Here is an 18,865-nt window from a genome sequence, read left to right on the forward strand (position 1 = left end):
GGATTGGTCTCAGCACATTATTCTCTACGAAGGACCTGGCCTCACCTTTTCCTTCATTTCAGAAAGATGATCCTACTCTATTTTACTCATTGGAGCCACGAATTCGGTGTTCTGCCATCAACCAGTCAGTAGACACGGCATACACTTACCATAGGCCTGACTCTGATACTGGTCCCTATCCTCCAAAGCTCATAATTGAATATAAAAGTTACTAAAAACATTCTATAATTTGGAAATGTTTGGCTTACTTGCACTAATTCATTGCTCCTTTTAAATGACTTTAGACTCATGTATAAGTTAATTTAGCAACCTCTTTGTGATTGTAAAGAGTTCTCTTTACAGTTTCATCTTTAAAAGTCTCAGATATCGATTGAAAGCTAAACATTTAGCTTTCAGTCGCAAACTGGCCCTGAAATTAGAGCAATTTCCAAGGAAGACCATCTAATCCCAAAGTAAGTAACCTCTGGACATGAAAATCACCTTCCTTCTTCTTTCTGCACTTGAAGGAGCTCACTTCTTTATGATGTTACACTTGCAGGGATGAGAGGAGGGGTGTGTTTGCATGCACGTGGGTGTGTGAGTGTGTATTCGGCGGGGTGGTGATTCAGGCACGTTGCCCGGGAGATCTGGACGTTGCCTTGGACTTTCCTTCACTCTCTGATCATGGGGGGAGGCTGTAGAGACCCCGAATCTCTTTTCCCAGCTCTCATCCATTGCTCACCACAGTATTGAGAGGAAAACAATGAAAGAAAGAAAAACAGATGGAGTCAACCGAGGAAAGAGAAAAGAAATAACTATCTAATGGGGGCGAGACTCTTGGGAGAAGACGCTCTTTCCTATTTCTGTCTTCATAGGTGCTAAGCTCAGAGGTGGAGTGGAACCCTGATTCTCTCCATTTGTCTACATTCTCGTCTTAAACTGAGACAGTGGGCCCCATTCAAAGGAACTATATCCACTGAGAATAATGTGAAGTGAGAGGTCAAGAGAAACAGTGGGGATGGAAAAAGGAACATGGCTCTATGAATTAAATTTTTTTACAAAAATATTTACAAAAAGGCCCTCGAACCCCAGTAAATCTAAGCAGCTCTAACGGATCCTAGTATTTCTCAATGCACTCATCTGTTCATTTACCTAGTAGTTACCATGAACTTGGAAGAATATGTAAAGAATTCCTGCTATCGGAAACCTTACAACCTAATAGGGTGATACCGTATGTCACCTGTACACTGGGAGCCAAATCAATTGTCACAGGACTGTAGAGGTGGGGAAGACCCTACACAGTGAGGTGATCAGGAAACGTTCGCAGAGGCCACTGAGTCGTACCAGGAGTGTGCCCTTTTGACAGCTGAAGTGACAGAGGAAGGCTTCTAAGGAACAATGGTAAGAGGTGGAAAAGCCCAAAGAATGCCTGGTGGAGATTTAAACTGGCTGATAGGATGGAGCATGAGTCCAGGGGGAAAGTGGGAGATGTGGCTAGAAAGAAAGACTGTGGCCAAACCAAGGTAGCTTTTCTTATGAGGATAAGGAGTTGAGACTTTTTCTGGCGGAAAATAAATAGTGGCAACAAGTCTGACACTGGTGCGCAGGGCAGATGAAAGGGACAGAGGACGGGAGGCAGGGAGGGGCCCAGCGAGCCAGCAGCGTCTGTAGCCTGTGAGAAATCGGAGTCCTAGAACAGCATCGCGGAGAGGAAGCCAGGAAGACCGGTGACAAACTCATTGTAGAAGGCGAAGGGAAAAGGAGTCAAAGATGATTTCAGGGTACAAGGAAAAAGATGTTTAATTCCACAATAAAACAAGATCACCTAGAACCCTCTGATTTAAAATTATGGACCTATGTCAGCTGGAATCCCAGAATGGGCTATGGTTGTTATGAAGGAATTAGTTGCTGAAGGCACCCTGGATTAGGGTGGGAGAGGGTCCTGGGACTGAATGGCCCTGTGGCCCCTCGGGTCACCCAGTGGGTGCTTGGCCCCCACCCTACCAGGTGCTGCAGGACAGCCTCCCTGTAGAGTGAAGCGCGGGAGTCGGCAGTCCCATAGTGACTCTCAGGGACGACAGGGCCAGAGGATGCCCCGAGGATGCCCCACTGCCCTCTGGCCTTGCCTATGAAGCAGATCTGTCGCAGGTCACCAGTGGCGCTCTTGCTGCCAGATCCTATGACCTCCTCCAGTTCTCACGTACCTGACTTCTTAACATCGAATGTTCCTGCCTCTCCCTCCACCTCAAAACTCTCTGCCCCTTTGACCTCCGTGACCGCATTCCCACTGTCCTCCTGCCTCCCCCGATGTGTTCTTAGAACTGCAGGTATCCCCCACAGTTTCATTTTCACCCTTTCTTTACAAGTCTCTCATTGGGGTCGGGAGAGAGATATCTTACATTTCTATTATTTAAATCACTACTGTATGCCAAGGTCTTCCAAATGTATATGGTGAGCTCAAATCTGATTGAACACAGTTACTTATTCCTAAATATTTCCAAAGCCACTGCCACTCCACCTGTCTGTCTCATACAGGGCTCATTCCCTGAGTCTCCTCCTCGGCTGGCAGGCCTGCCCTCCTTTCTGGTTCCCCTCTCTCTTCCTCCAGCCTCACATCCAGTTAAATCGCTGGTTTCCTTCCCTTCTGAAGCCTCCCCCATTCTCAGCATGGCTGTTTAAATTTTGTCCTGCCGACTTCTTTCCAAGATGACTGCAGTGGCCTCGTGGACTCTCCCAGGCCCTCAGCCCCTCATGTGCAGCCACCCTCTCTACCACTGCATCATTGTTTCTAAAATGCAAATAAAAATTAAATCATGGCTGTACTAAAAATCCCCTCTCACCCCTTAATTCCTACAACAAAAAGATGCCCTGTGCAATCTGACCTCAACCAACCGAGATGTAGCCATCTTCTCCAACCCTTTCCTATTCTATTTCTCACTTTTTATTGAACTAGCATCTGTTCCTTAAATATACTTTCATGGCTCGATGCCTTAACGCACACCGTGTCCTCAGGTGCTAACGCCTTCCTGGCTCTTATCCTGGCAGGTTCCTTTAAGTCTCGTTTATAAGTCCTTTTCCCTTGGAAGCTTCCTCTGACGCTATTAATGAGATTTAACCCCTTCTTCCTCTGGGCTCATAACACTTACAACACAGTTATAGTAAGTGGTATAGACGTTTGTCTCCCAACTTGAAAGCAAGAGCTGTGGTTTAATTGTCTTTGTATCCTTGGAACCTAACACCTGCCTGGAAGACAGCAGATGCTCAGGAAATATTTATTTAATTAACAAGAGGCATGAACAGGGAGGAGTTTATAAAAGGAGCCGATGTAGGCTGCTGCCCCCATGTGGACAGTGGGTCAGGATAATGGTTCAAAGCTTTGAAGAACATCTTTGGAGGTACTCATCTGCTGACGGTGAGCCCTAGCGGGAGTTGATGGGTGTACGGAAAGACAATGGAAGGAGGACCAGGCTTTATGCATCAAAAAAAAAAAAAAAAAAAAATTGTGAAAACACGAGGGATGAATTAGCCCTCTTGATCTTCTTGGTGCATTTTGTTTTCAGCAATTCCCTTGGAACCCCAAAGTAGAAAAAAGTCCTCCATATAATGTATAAGGCTGAAATCTCTACACTAAAGGAAAAGACGGAACTAAAAATTAATAGCTAGTGATCTGCCTTTGAAGGTGTTTGATATAAATTTAAAAAGTTGACAAATTGAACTAGCATGCTGATTAAAATTCTCTTTGCTTCTTTAGCTTTGATTCTTGTCTTATCTGCATTTGTCGCATAAAATACTTTTATGTAAAAAAGTAAATTTGAATAGCATAAATAAAAAGGCTTCAGGATTTCTAGTCACATATAAGTATGTTTTAAGCCTGGGGAGGACGGAAGGTGCTTTAGTCACGGTAGAAGGCCATTAACTAAGGCACCCCACTTTTCCCCCGTCAAACGTTCACCCTTGCACCTCCAGCACCCAACATTGCTAATCTATGGTGGGTCCTCAATGCATATTGAATGAGTGAATTGTTGTTGGCAGGAGTGTTTCCACCTTAGTTAGACTATAAGCTTCTGAAGGGCAAGAAAGCCCATCAGCTCATGCTTGAATTGATGGGTATAAGGTACCCACTGGGGCTCAGTATGTTTGCCACGGTTTCTATAAAGAGAGTCTAAATAGAGGGTGTCATTCTATGAGAAAAAGTTGGCCGTCCATCTAAGTAGGAATACAAACTCTATAACAATAAAACAAGAAAACTCCAAAGTTCTTAGAAGAGGTCAAAATGTTGAAATCTGTAAGTTTTAAGGAGGACTACAGCAATAAAAAATTCAAGATAGGTAGACATGGTTTTCTTATACTTTTAATATTAACAAAATGATATAAAGCAAACTATCTGTTCTTACTGAAAACAAATTGCTGCATTTTATATTCTTATTGTGGAGATATTTTGTTATGTTAACTTGTATGGATGAAGGAATTTGTTTAAAAGAATTTCACTTTTAAATTACACATTTTATGAGACGTCTGTGTTCCAAAGACCAACACATGTGAATAAAGATTAAACACTCTTTATGATGTCCTTGTATACTCTTGCTTCTTGTAAGAAGCAACTAAAACCATTTCCCTCTTTCTTCATGATAATGCATTCAATGTCCCAGCACACAATTTTCTGGGTGATCATTATTTTCTTATGTGTTAGTAAAGTTTCTGATTTCTCTTTTTTCCTAGCTCCAATTGCCTTCCCTGGGCTCTCTCTGTTATGGAGACTAATAACAATTCAACAGGTATGTGAATTATGTTATCTATAAATTACGTAGGGAGCTTGACCCGTATGCTTCTTGAGAGTAGAGTCTGTTTCTTTCATCTCGGCATTGTTAGCGCCCAGCAAATGTCTGACACGGGCAGACCTGTGCTTGTAATGTGTAAATGAACGCCTTACATTAATAAATCACCTCTTAACTTCTTTTAGTACCAAGAAGAGGAATGGGCACGGGACAAAGAGAAGATTTGTCTATAGAAGATTCTCATTCTAGTTCTACTGCTGGCATACATCATGAAGGTGGGGTGAACCATTTCACCTCCAGCAACGCCAGTATCAGGACTAGTACTTAGACATCTGTTGCAAAATGTTATGATGCTGTAAATTGCAATCCATAAATTTATAAATTGCTATAAATTAAACCAGGTGCTGTATCAATTACTTCCTGGAGGTCAAAGTTTAATAAGCAAAGGTGAAGAAAAAGGTATCAATGACTGCCAGCCTGCTGTGTCTGGGGCACTGGAAGCCCAGGCACCAGCCCTGAGCTGCCACTATCATCTCTGTGGCTCCAGGCCGAACAGTTCCCCTAGCCCTGCTTCTGCTTCCTCATTTCTAGAATGGACTATATTATTATATAACAAATAATAATATCGTGTTACTTGTTGGGAGACCATTGGGAAAAAGGATCAAAGAGATAAAAGTCCTGATTTTTCATTTAAATATAAGTTAACAATAGCAGCATGGCATAAAAACTGAGCAAATCTTAACTTTATACTATGCTTTAATCTCTGTGTAACGTAGGAAGAAGATACTGGAAGTAGAATTGAGAAATTGAAGTAGAAATCATTTCAAACTTTAACTTAATATTTTAAGAGGAAAAACAAAGTTTCTTTAATGTGAAAAAGTCAGGTTCATAGTGGCGATCGAGATTTGGAGCAACATTGATGCTTAAGAGGTACGGAAGTAAAATGATTCACATCCCAATCTTATGATTTATGAGAAACAATGAACAGGTTATGCAATGAAATGGAATGGTGATGCAATCGATATAGAGCTAATTCATTGCTCCTTCTCATTGGATGTAAGAGCCACACTTGAGTAGAGACAAGAATCTGTGGCTAGCTCGGTGGAGGGACCCAAGGCCGGGGCGCCCCTGACATCCAGCAGCCACACTTGCCCTGAGAAGGAATGGGAATACCATTAGACCTTCTCGAACCCTGGGCTTAGGTCTCAGGGAAAGGAAGTGGTCTTGGGGCCACTGGCATAATCCATGCATTTGTGACTGCGTACTGCTGCTCTGTAAACCCTCTCTAAATTAGAATTATCCAGAGAAAGGTGGTAAGCTTTGGTGGCAAGTCAGACTCAAGAGATGGTCATTGTATATTATAAGCTGTTACATAACCAGGAAATGGCTGTATGGCATATCTTCTAGATCAAAACGTAAGAAGTTGAAAAATTTATATGCATAAAAGACTCATATCAAATAGAACATGATCGGTGCCATTTGATTAATTTTGAACTAGCATTTAACAATACCTTGAAAGAAGTGTTACCTTTTCAAGAACATACTGATTTTGAATGAATTTGGATTCCACTTCCTTCATGGAAATGATACTACCCGGCATGGCATACCTATCCCAAATTCCAAGTCTGTGCTGGTCAAATCGATCAGGTTTTAACTGGAGTTGAAAAGGGCATCGGGGAAACCACAGAAAACAGAAATGCTTGTTTGAAGCAGGGTATTGATCGTGAGGTAATGTGTCCTATTCATTTGAAACTTCTAAAAGTAATATTTCAAATGTTGGCAGTAACGAATACAAATACATTGAATACATTTGCCTATCTGCTTTTCTGAGTTTCTGAAATTACTTTTGGTAAATGATATATTCATCTATATTTATAAGATTATAATTATATTTATAAAATTTATATAATCTTAGAGATACTGAAGAGTGACTACGTTCCCAGTTACTTCTAAAGTGAAATAATCTCCTGTATTCATTTTTTAATGAGTTCAGTTTTTAATCTTTTTAAGATTGGATTCATGATTCTTTCTATTTTAACTCATATTTTAGATTCTTTTTTTGGAGTAAAGCAGTCTCTTCACTTTTTACAAGGTAATTTCTGAGTTGCAAAAATCCTCTCTCCATGTTTTCCTCCTGTATCACCCCACTCAATCTCAGCTGCCACATTCACAGACAGAAAGTGTGCGGACATTTTTTTCTTGCATCCAGTGGAAAACCTTAGCAGCAGACAGTACCTGCTCCAGGGCTCATGATCCCATTCTCCGACATGTACACAATAATCTGACCTGTCCCCTACCTTCCTCGACTTACGGGAACAAAAGGAAAAAAAAAGGAAAGAAACTTCCACTCAAACCCCAGAGTATCTATCTTCCTACAGCTCTTAAAAATGAAACCTGTTAAAAATAACAACAAAAAGTTGATGGTCATAGTGAGTACTGAGTCTCTTGAAATATCTAGACTGTAAAAGCCATAAGAATTTGGCTAACTACTCATTATTAGATGTCCCCCCCCCACCACTATACCTAATATTTAAAAATTCATGGTATATACACTAAGAGGAAGAAGAAAGGAAAGTTTAAGTAAAATTTGTCGATGTCAGAGCTGACTTGGACTGGGAACCATTTTTGTTTTTAACATCGATGTTTTTTAGCTGTATTGATAATGTTCCAGTTAATAATGTTCCTTTCTCCTTCACATCCTTTTGTGATTGCCCTAAATAGCCAAGTTCTAGGGGCAACAGGCTGGCTAAGCTCATGGCCTCTTTCTTACTGTTCCATGGGAGTTCATCCTACAGGCCAGGTTTGCTTAGAAAATGAGAAACGGCCATTGATTAAGGCTGAATATTCTCCAAAGAGCTCGGTTTTCACCTGTCAGGAGCTTAATGAACAAGCTAAGGTCTTCCAAGGGAGTTGTACACGTACAGTTCCGCATCACTCTCATTTTGTGGTGGCCCAGAGATGTGGGTGTAGGTGGTGTGTCTCTTGAAGGGAGAGAATTGCCCCAAGATCCGTTTTTAGGGAAGGGGTGATCTTCGGACAGAAATTCTCTCTTCTCTCAGGTGATTGGTTCTCTAAAGACTGGCCATGGTGAAGAGGTAGAAAAGGTAGCTGCCATTGGCCACTCCCTTTTGATCACTGTTCTCTTGATCTACACGTCACGTTATCTAAAGGTCTGCTCTTGGGTTGCAAGGGTTACAGACTGACATTGCCACTCAGAAGCAAGAAGGGAGGTAGAAGGGAAGTCATGTCCATCATGCCAATAAATGAAAATAAGCAGGCCATATCTTTTACCATATATTAATCCAGAGTCTAATGACTTCCTGCATTTATTTCCCTTCTGTTGTTGTAATTCAGTGGTTCTCAAACTTGGGTGAGTGTCAGAATCACCTGGAGCACTTTGGAAAACCCAGGTTGTTGAGCCCCAAGTCCAGAGTTTCTGATTCAGTGGGTCTGGGGAGGGGCTCAAGACTTCGCATCTCCAACGAGTACTCAGGTGATGGTGATACTGCTGGTCCAGGGGATCACACTTTGGGAACCACTTCCTTAACCGACTATTTCTCGGCCTATGGGCCACAGACTATGTGATTAGAATCACCTAGAACCCTTGCTAAAACAGAGGTTTATGGCCTGAGTCAGAATCTGAGCAGGGCAATCAGGATGACAAACTCTACCGAGTTCCCAAGCCATGTTTGTGTACTCTGAACATTGAGTCTTACCACCTTACCCTTTTGCAAAGTCTCATGTTAGTGTTCATCCAACCTGGGTGAGTTGTGTCATATTAAGGGAGAGGTTGTCAGCCCACCCTTAAACCAGGAGGGTGAACAAGCTGCATCTCAAGCACCAGCCGTGTTCTGAGAATTATCCCCTGGCTGGTTATGATGTAGGCCATGCTGTGAGAAGGGGACATTGACAGCCCTCTGTTGCCACCATTAGAGTGAACATCAGAGGAAAAGAAGGTCTTTGGACACCTGTCTAGAGAATGGTCATAAGCAGTAGCGCCCCAAGAGGAGGTGACTCTTAGGGAACTGATAAGGGCTGGGTGCTCTAGCTCTCCAGCCTACTCATAGTTTCTTCTTCCAACACGCACTTTGGAGGGTTCAGTTTTGCTGTTTATTAGGAAACACAGACTGCAGCACCTCCATTTTTAAATGTAGAGGTTGTAACTTACACAGTGGTATGACAGCTGGTGAGTGACGCCAGAAGCGGGCCTTGTCGTTCATCCTTCGGGGCCCATGCTGTCGAGTATAAGGAGACCTCTGTAGAGGCCCTACAGGTCTTTGCCCTTAAGAGCTTCTCCGTCTTCATGAAATCAAGTGATTATCACCTTGACATTTATATCATTTAATAAATAATTCCCTTTGATAGTGAAGTAGACCTTACACCTAAGACCAAACCAAACCAAACACAAAAACAAAAGCAACCAACTGACTTATGTCAGTTTTAAGACCAAAGAAGGAAAAGGCCGAGATGCTCAAACTGTGAGTACACATCCTGCTCCAACACCAGCACTGGAGCCCGCGAGTGACAGGACACAGGCTGAGTCACTGCAGCGGTGCCTGCTCCAGGCCCTTACTCTCACTGCCATGATGGGGGCCAGCGTTAAACTAAGATTCAGCAAATACAAACTGGAAACTCTTCATAAACAGTAGCAGGTGGAATAAAAACTTTCACAGAGACTTCTGGAATTGGAGGCCCTTTGCCTGAAAAATTAATTTTTGTGGCAGAAATTATGCAAATGGATAGTATGCATCTATCTGTGGGCAAATCTGGGTTTCCTGAGTCTTCGCTAAGTTAGTTTTCCCAAGTTCGATGTTTTTTCTTACAGCCAACATGTTAGACACTGGCAAATCTGTTCCAGCACTCTAAAATGTTCTAAAATTATAAACTGGAATCTGTACTCTCTTAAACCCTCACACCCTCTGCTCGTCACCATCAGAAACAAGGCAGCTTCTTCAAAGCCTCCTGTGCTGCTTGCCTTACCTGAGCTAGTCGATGCAGGGGACTTGCTGCGCCTGGAAGGTCCTGGGCTCTTGGTGGTGCTCCTGCGGGAGGACGAAGCTATTTTGGTGTAAGAAGTGGACTTCACCACTCGACATTCTGTGGAAAGAACAACAACCACACATCACGATAGGGTTATGGCACATGTCATCCAAAATGCACAATAAGCCTGAGAGTAGAAATACACAGCCACCCTCAGTCACCCCTCCTTCCTGCCAGCCCAGAGCTCCTCTATAACAAAGGAACCAAGAAAACAATGAGAAAGGGCATCGTGGGTGTCTTCCACATCAGAATAAACAGTACTCCGAGGCTTCTAGTTTACCTTCTTTACAATGATATTTTGGATACGTCGGGAGTAACAGGCTGGTAAAGAGGTGATTTTGTTGGGTTTCTCTCTATACATCGATTTATATATATAGGTCTCTTTCGGGATAAATTGTTTTTTCTTCCAAGAAAAACATCAGGCAAAAGGTCAACCTCATAAACCAAGATAGGAAAGAAGAGATGGAACGTTCCACCCATTATGGAAGATTCCACCCGTCCCGAGGTTATTGTTCCTGGGGGGTCCTCGCAGGAACAGCTGTGGGGCTTTACCAAATGACAGCATTTGCTCAGAAGAGGTAAAATCGGCGAAGAGACGACTTCACTGTGTGAGCCTCTGCAAACACATGACACTGTCTGTAAAACGGTTTTTGGACTGAGGCTGAGGAACGACTTTGCTTTCACTAGATTTAAATCCTTGGTATTTGTGTTCATTAAATTCAACACTAAACATCTTAAATAGCGAAGAGCTTTTGACTTCTCTCCCGGTGAGCTGCACTGACCAATTACGATGTGCAAATCCACACATCTTGTTCTCGAGAAACCATTTTTAATAAATTATAATATTTTTATGCTTGTAATGATAATGTTCACTGTAGTCAGGAAAGTATAAATAATATTAAAAAAAAAATACCCATCAAGTGATACTTTTTTTTGCTGGGTGTTATCGAACTTTAGAATGTTTTTTTACTCATTTATATATTTAAACAACATTGGGATTAGTCTGTATATCTCCATCTGTTACCAGCCGCTTTCACACCACAATATATTGTTTACATCTTCACTCCTTCATTTAATGGTTATAGAATGTTTTACTGCATGGATGTGCAATAATTTGCTTAGCCAAATTCCTACTGTTGGACATTTAACTTGTGTTCAATATTCACTGTTATAAATAACGACTCATTAATACCCTTGAAAAATGAATGTGCAGTAATCTGATTATTTCTTTACGATAGACTTAGTCCTTTGCACCTGAAATTTAGTTTTTAATAACTAGAAACCTTGGGGCATATTGTACATGCTCAAAATACTTTCAGAATAAAGTGAGATTGGGAGGTCTAAAGGGAAATGCTTTTGAAAAGCTTTTAACAAACTGCCCTCCAGACAGGCTGACCTAAATTGTACTTTCATGAGAAAATGACAGTGGTCATTTACCTGACCCCTCACTGAGGGTAGGTATTATCTTTTCAAAAACGCTTTGCTAATTTCAAAACAAATATCAAACTTCATTGCTTTAAATCTAAATTGGTTTCATTGCCAATAAAGTTGTATATTTTCCCCATGTGCTTATTAGCCATTTGTATTTCTTCTTTTGCAATTATTTACTCATATCTTTTGGCCACTTGCAATTGGGATGGTCTTTTTCTTATTGGTTTGTAAGAATGCATTCTACATTAAAGTTTTATTCCTTTGTGTATCATGTTATGAATATTGATCTTTGTAGACAGTTGCTGAAATATGGTAGCCTTTTAAATGCGTTGCTTTTTAAGTACAGTAGTTTACAATTGAAATCTCATCTATTAACTTTTCCATTATGTACTTTTAAGTCATCTTACGCTTTAGTAACAAAATCGTAATTTCTGATCTAATTGTGAGGCCTGACTTTAACTGAAATTTTCCTTCCCTTTTTATACAATTTCTAATTCTCTAAACTCAGAACTTGTTTCTTTCCCTTCTACATTCTGCATGCCTCTATATAAACATCTTTTCCTATTTTTCCATCCCAACAAAGTAGTTCATATTGTTCAGTAAAGAAGAAATATAACGGGATATGAAATATAAATGTTAACAAGACCGCAATTAGGAGATAGTAAGACTGTTTCCTGGAGAGCCTTGTGAACTGGACTCTCGGGGGTCAAAAGAAGAGAAAGGGTTTAAAAGAAAAAAAAGAAGAGGAAGCAAATTCTGCCTGGAGCCGTTAGTATTTGTGGCTTCATAGGTGCAAGCAGAAAGGAACGGATCACGGCATTGCTGAGTGTGTGCACGCCCCCCAACAGTTACTTGGGGACACTTTTGGTGGCCGTTTTGGTTTTCCAGGGTGGCCCTGCAAGAGAGTTCCATTTCTTAAAAAAATTTTTAAAAAAATCTATGCATTTGGACATATCGGCAAAAATTAAAAGACAGAAGTAAGCAAGAAACGTTCACATCAGAAGATATGATCAAAATCACAAGGCCCATTCACATGGGGTGATAGCGCCAAAGGGTATGTCTGTAGAAGTTTCAGTTCACAAAACAGAATTTGGGAACATATGAAGAGGACATGTGATCCGCTCAAGGCTCTGTCCACACAACTGACAACAAACACATCCTGGAGTTGTCCTAGCCTTTTGGAAGGACGTTGGCAACCAAAGAGGATTGCTGTAATGTTGCTGGTCCACTGGCACGCTTCCAGTTAAATTTTTATCAAGTGCCCACTATGTGTCTAGCGCTGAGTGCTACAGGCACATGGAGAACACACACAGTTCTGGAACCTTCAATGCTTACCACCCGCTAGTGGGGTATGGAGTTTTAACCAGCAAGCTTCTTTGTTTTCTGTTTCACGGACCTCATGTTTGAAAAATGTTGGTTTGTGAAACAAATTGCTTTCAGTAATAATACGTTTTCTCCTTTTAAATAAAAATCAGGGCTATCAAGCGGGCAGGATGACCGGGACTTTTTATCCTGGGTCATGAATGTCTAGAGTCACATAAATTTAAAATATGATTTAAAAAGCTCAGCATCTAGTTAGCAGGAACGGGTAGTTAAAATAGAAAGCTCCCAGATGGCGCACGCTGGTAATAACACCCATCTGTGAGCCACAACATGAATTAAAAAGTTGATTTTGGGGTTTGTCGCATGCTATTTGCCACAGGTGCCAGAATTACTAGTTATGGCTCTAACTACTATAACAGAACCGATCTTGCCACACTAAGTTGACATTTTTCCAGCTACCACAAAGAAAGTAGGTATTTTAGTTAGGCAGCTTAGTCTTGGGGCAAATGTAGGCGTTTCATTTGATTTTTGAAGAACTGAAAAGAACTGAAAAGAACTGCTCGTGCCATGCTGCTATAGCTTCTCTTGTTTCTCTCGAATTTAATTCTCACCATATTATTAATCTATCAAAAGTGTTCATTTACTAGTCTGCCTCCTCAGCCCTTGTCCCATTGGGTACTAGCTAGTTCTTGACGTATTAAAAAGCATGTAATAGCTGTTCAATAAATATTGGCCTGAATGGTTCTCGATCCTATAACTACTTTTGTGAACTCACACTGTTCACTGAACTAATCCAATCTCTCATTTTACACATGAGGAAACAGTCTCAGAAAGGTCAAATAATTTGCATCAGAACCTGGCTCTTGGATTGGTGGCTTCTCACCACTCTGGTAGCTGATATTTTGGCCTAAGTAAGCTGTTCCATTGTGAATAAAGGCCGGAAATTTTCTGTCGGTGCCCATAGTCGGGGGCAGACAGATAGACAAGTGGGTGGGGTGAAAGTTGGGGAAGGAAAGCACATAACCAGTTCTCATATCAACATTAAATTAAAAATTTAAGATCTTTACTAATGCTATAATTCTATCAAGATGTTTATTGCATCGAAAAAAAAAAAAAAAAGCTCTCCTTCAGAAGTGAAGTTATAATGAAGTAATAGTTTGAGGGATCAAGGAGTCCAAAAAGTAATTACAAATATTATAAATCTATACCACTTGCCTTCATGAGTTATACTGGGGATTAGAATAATTCTGAAAGGTCGAATAACAGAAACAGAAACAAAACAATTGTAGTAACTGCTTTTTCCCCCTAGGGTTAAAATAAAACCAGTTGAAGAAAATCGTAGCACCAGGCCATAAATTAGTGGGAAAAAAAAAAAGACTACAACCATTTTTCCCATTAAAGTTTAGCTTTTAACCATTTTAACTAATTTAAATGGAATGGCATCCTAAAATGGTGAAAAATATAATAAAGAAGGACAAATGTTTAATTACTTTAGAGAGAATGCCAAAATCTTTGTGAGCTTAAAAAACCCACAATTTAGAAACACAGAGTAATAGGCTCTAAATGGCCCATAAAGTAGAAAACCTTCTGTGTTCTCACAAAGGACATTTTCACAGCTTCCAGCAAGGAAGAAAACAGCCAGGGCCCTCCATTCTCCCTGAGGAATTTGCCTTTTTGGGGTAATCACTTCATTTTGATACTCTTGGCACCTTTGCACTCTCTGAGGACTGGGGCAGTTCCGTTGGCTGCAGAGACACTGGACAACACAGACACCCCTTAAGCAAGATGGTATTGGATTGTAGGTAAACCACTTAGAGGGAGCTATGGGATGGTAATTTCTCTTGCTACTGAAGATGTCGGCTTACCCAAAGTATAGAAAATCAGATCAAACACATTAATCGGTTCCTGGTGACTGAACCTTCCTTAGCAAGCAAGCAAGGTCTGGTTCAATCTCTGATTTAGAAAGCCCCTCTAGTCTACCGCCATGCTACCCTGAACATGCCTGATGCCGTCTGATCGCGGAAGCTAAGCAGGGTCGGGCCTGGTTAGTACTTGGATGGGAGACCACCTAGGAAGACCAGGTGCTGTAGGGGTAAAAAAAAAGAAAGCTCCTCGATTCAGAATTGTAAGGGGGAAAGTATCATCCTTCCGTGGTCTATACTAAATCAGCTCCACAGATGTCCTCAGGATTTGGTAAGAAAGACATTAAAACGGTTCCCACCTTTGCCCAGGACCTTGGCTCTAGAAACCGGTGTCCGTGATAACCATATTTGAAGAGACAACCAGGTGTGGATGTGTGGGGAGGAGACTGGAGAAGGAGACAGGTCCCCGGAGGCACGAGAACCCCTTTACACGGTTTCTTCCCCCACGCAGAAACAGTTGGTGGGTGGCTGGAGTGTTGTGACAGGTGCTAAAGAACAGAAATGATTACAGAACTCCAGGCAGGTGCCAAGAGCTCACCTGAGTTCATGCAGCAGGGACATTCATGCATTCAGAGGGGCCTTTGGAGAATCTTTAACGAGGCAAAGGTGAAGTCCCACAGTGTCTAGACAGCCTTAGTGACAAGGAATGTTGTACTTCTCTAATTCTTTTTAAAACCCGCCAGAATAAAAGCACTCTCAGGCAGAGGCCTCTCAACTGATCTCTAGTCTAAGTTCAGTTGTTGTAAATTGTTAACAAAATGGGCAAGTTCATCTAGAAGAAACCATTATGAACAGTAGATGCTCTATGCTTTCTTCTCTATCCTGATTACAAAGATAGGCTTCCTCTGAACTTGGCAAAGGTACAAAAAGCCTCCGAAGGGAACAAAATTCTTCCTTGTGGTTCTATGCAAAAGAGACAGAAAGCACATTTAGTTCTAGAGAACTTTTATGAAAACGACACAAATTCAGTGGCCAAAAGAGAGAATCTGCAATTCTGGCTAACTCTTGAACGAGTTGCTCTCTCTTGTTCATTCTCTCTGGGTTGGAAGGAACCCTCTGAGAATATCAAGGTTATCGATGGTTACCAAGTAAACTCTCTCCCTGATCCATGAATATCCATACTCTCTTCCTGTCTCCATAAGTGGTTGTCCAGCTTTCTCTTGAGCACCCCCAGTGCCTGAGGGTGTCAGCACCTTCCGTCTCATGGTTTTAAGAAGCTTCGAAATCCTGATTGGCCTCCAGATTGCCAGCACGGGTGAGTTGAACAGAGCATTCCTGGTATGACTGACGACTAAAATTTACTTCCTATAGAATATAATGATGTCCACACTTCACTGTAGCATTATGGGAAAATCCAAACGCAGGCTCCTAGCGGGGAGGGTCAGCTACATGCTCCAAAGAGGACTGAGGCCCACCCTCTCGTTTCTGTGCCACTTGGATTCCAAGTCACCCGGACCGCACAGTGAAACTCCCATCCCTATTGGCTGTGGGGTTTGGAACCGGTGTTATAACCCTAAGCTGCATATGTAGCATGTCTGGAATAAAAACAGTCAAGATCAAAAGACAGCAAACCATAGTTTTTAAAAACAAAATACACAGCAACTGACAGGGAGCAAAGGCATCCTCTGGAGTGGCTTAGCTGAAGAGCAAAGTCCCAGAAACTGAGATTTTTAAAAATACCTTCTAAAAATATAGCCACGTGAGCCTGAACCCAGTACCCGGCCTGGCGCACCACCACTTTGAGAGCCAGCTGGGCACTCCCGGCGGTACACACGTGCGCCTCATGGCCTGGCTGCTCAGCTGTGAACTGGACACGAACCAGCTGGGACACTTACTGGCTGGAGTCAAACCTTCACGTAACATCTGCAGGAAGCGCCACGGCACTGGGATTTTCTGTACTAACGTCTTGAGTCACCCCGCAGAGCTGGTCTTTTGATGGCCTGACTGGTTCCCTTCTCCGAACACTTCCCTTTTTCCTAACAGTCAGATAAAAGTTAATTTTCCCCTAAACACAGTCGAGAGTTATGTGGGAGTCCAGGGTGGCCGGGCAGTTCTGCTCTAGGAGGTTGCTTGGGAACCTGGGTTCCCACTATCTTATGTTCTGTCACCCTTGAGTGTCCTCAGCTGGCTCATTTGCAGTCTCTGAGTTCCGGTCCTGGGAGACAGAGGAGAAAGAAGGAGGCTCCACACACGCTGTGCCTCGTCCTGTCTTTATTTCCTGAAACCAATCTCACGCTTCCTTCTTCCCACACGTCAACTGCACTGTTTAGTGCCTGTTGCTAGTTGCCTTCCTGGTCTCCACCCACTAGATGCCAGTAGCACTTACCTAATTGTGACAACCTAAAATGTCTCCAAGCATTGCCAAATGCCCCCTGATCATTGCCGGGAGGTGGGGAGGGAGAGACGTCTTGCCTCTGGCCGAGAGCCACTGCTTGATCTCTTCATTAGGCAATGCTTCCTGAAGGTCTTCAATTAATTCTTAAATTCTTCTTTGAGGGTGTTAATGAAGCCATCACCAACCTCCTGCCTGGGTCTTTAAACAATGCATCTGTACATTCTTTCTGTAGGTTTGGCCAATATGAACTGATAGTGTCAGGGTTTAATGCATCCTCTGCAGTGTGGATGATGTGCTTGGCGATCGTGAAGGTCTTTCCATTATCTATTAACATCGGATTAGCACCCACTGCTTTATCCATTCCTGAGAACAGGGGGCCTTGAAATGCCAGTGGTTTCTGAGTTGAGAGTCTGGAGGATGGGGGAGGTCACAGGGTCACAATATAAAGACTTCCAGGCTGTGTTGTGCAGACCTGAGCGTTGCAGAAAGCCAGGAGCGTTGTCTGCAATCAGCTGTACTCCAAGTCAAGTCCTTTTCTTTCTAGGTGCTACTTGACTTCTGCAATGAGGCTGGCTTGCCAAGCCGTTTCAGTTACGTGCAAGTAACCAGGCAGGAGGCTTCTGTTCTTACCTCCTGGGACTTGGAATTTGCAACCTTGTTCATGAAGCCAGACAGCGTTATCTCAAAATGATGCAATCGTGTACTCTTTAGCTGCTTCGAAGTCAGGACCTTGTCTTTTTGAAACTCTAAAATATTAACTATAGTTGGTAAGTTTGTTTTCCCCCATAAAAGCCTAACTTCATCAGCATTAAAACTTATCTCTGAGGGCAGCCTTTTTATTTTTTTCTTTCTGTGATTGTTTTTGGCTATTTGCTCCGGATCCATTGCCTCTTCATCGGCTGAGGCAGCCTCACCAACGATCTTCATCTTTTTGAAAGTGAAGCGGTTAATGAAATGGAGATGCTCCCCTTGGCTGGCTCTGAGCTTCTTCTCATTGGAAGCCTGTGTGCCTTCAGTGGAGGTCTGAATGAATTGTAGATGCTGACGGCCTTGCTCTCGATGCGTCACTGCTGGTAGGTGTCTGCATGTTCCACACCGTCTAGTCCAAAGGTGATGGCCTCTCACTCTCCACTGAAGTCTGACCATGCTGAGAGACTGAATATACAAACGGACAATGGCAGGGCCAGGCAGAGAAACCGAACTCTGACCCACAAGCTGCAGCGAGCTTCCCGGGAACCCAACCATGTTTCTATGACCAGCCAGAAAGCCAGCTGCTCTGAGTCTGCCTTGCAGGAAGCCAGATTGCTATCTCGAGTGACAATCTAGGAAGCTAAACAATAACCCTTAGAAGAACCAGCCCCAAAGGGCCAAGACTCGATTAATAACTGACAGGTTCCCTAATTTTTGTCCCTGCTTCCAACTTAGGACCAATCGGAGAAAGTCGAATATGCGCCCTAAACAGTCACATAGTTACTCTGCCTCCAGTGTCCCCAAGCCACCGATCAGGCATGCCTGCCTTTGGTCTCTGCCAAAATGCAGATGACAGTGGCCGACTTGTTTGCTTTAGCTCCCAGGAAGTGCTCCAGCATGGTGTCATTGGTTGGTCTTTCTTAATTATCACAACACACATGGCTCTTCCTCTTGGCTCACCATAAAATGAAGTAGCTAGCTTGAGTCGAGTGACACGCTGTAGGAAATAGGTTTACTCTTATCCATCAGAATAATGCCCCCACCCTCAGGGGAACGAAGGCCACCTGAGGGACAGCAGGTGGACTGCTCCAATCCCAGGCGCCGGGCCTCCTGCTCTGGGGGTCGCAGGCATAACACTGCACACCAGCCGATTTCCATTTCTTTCTCTCTTCTCCAAAGTGTGTGTATTAAGTTCCTGTGATTGCCATGACAAGTTGCCACAAACTTGGTGGCCTAAAATGGCCAAATTTATTCACCCATGATTCTAGAGGCCAGGAGTCTGAAATTAAGGTGATGCAGGGCCACGGTTCCTCGGAAGGCTCTTGGGAAAAATCCATTTCCTGCTCCTTCCAGCTTCTCGTGGCTCCACG

At 42.7% G+C, this 18,865-nt stretch overlaps 1 protein-coding gene and 1 pseudogene across 7 annotated transcripts in view; one reads left to right on the top strand and one right to left on the bottom strand.

Moving 5' to 3' along the window:
* Positions 1-18,865, bottom strand: part of DCLK1 (doublecortin like kinase 1) — a 327,891-nt gene that overhangs the window by 80,577 nt on the left and 228,449 nt on the right. For all 7 annotated transcript variants that reach the window (XM_023531587.1, XM_011361823.2, XM_023531589.1 and 4 more), the window contains exon 4: positions 9,735-9,851. In XM_023531587.1, coding sequence (XP_023387355.1) covers positions 9,735-9,851 — 117 coding nt within the window. The remainder of the gene's footprint in view (positions 1-9,734; positions 9,852-18,865) is intronic.
* LOC111741032 lies at positions 14,523-14,641 on the top strand (annotated as a pseudogene).

This window comes from Pteropus vampyrus, unplaced genomic scaffold (assembly GCF_000151845.1).
Source record: "Pteropus vampyrus isolate Shadow unplaced genomic scaffold, Pvam_2.0 Scaffold71, whole genome shotgun sequence".
Lineage (NCBI taxonomy): Eukaryota > Metazoa > Chordata > Mammalia > Chiroptera > Pteropodidae > Pteropus > Pteropus vampyrus.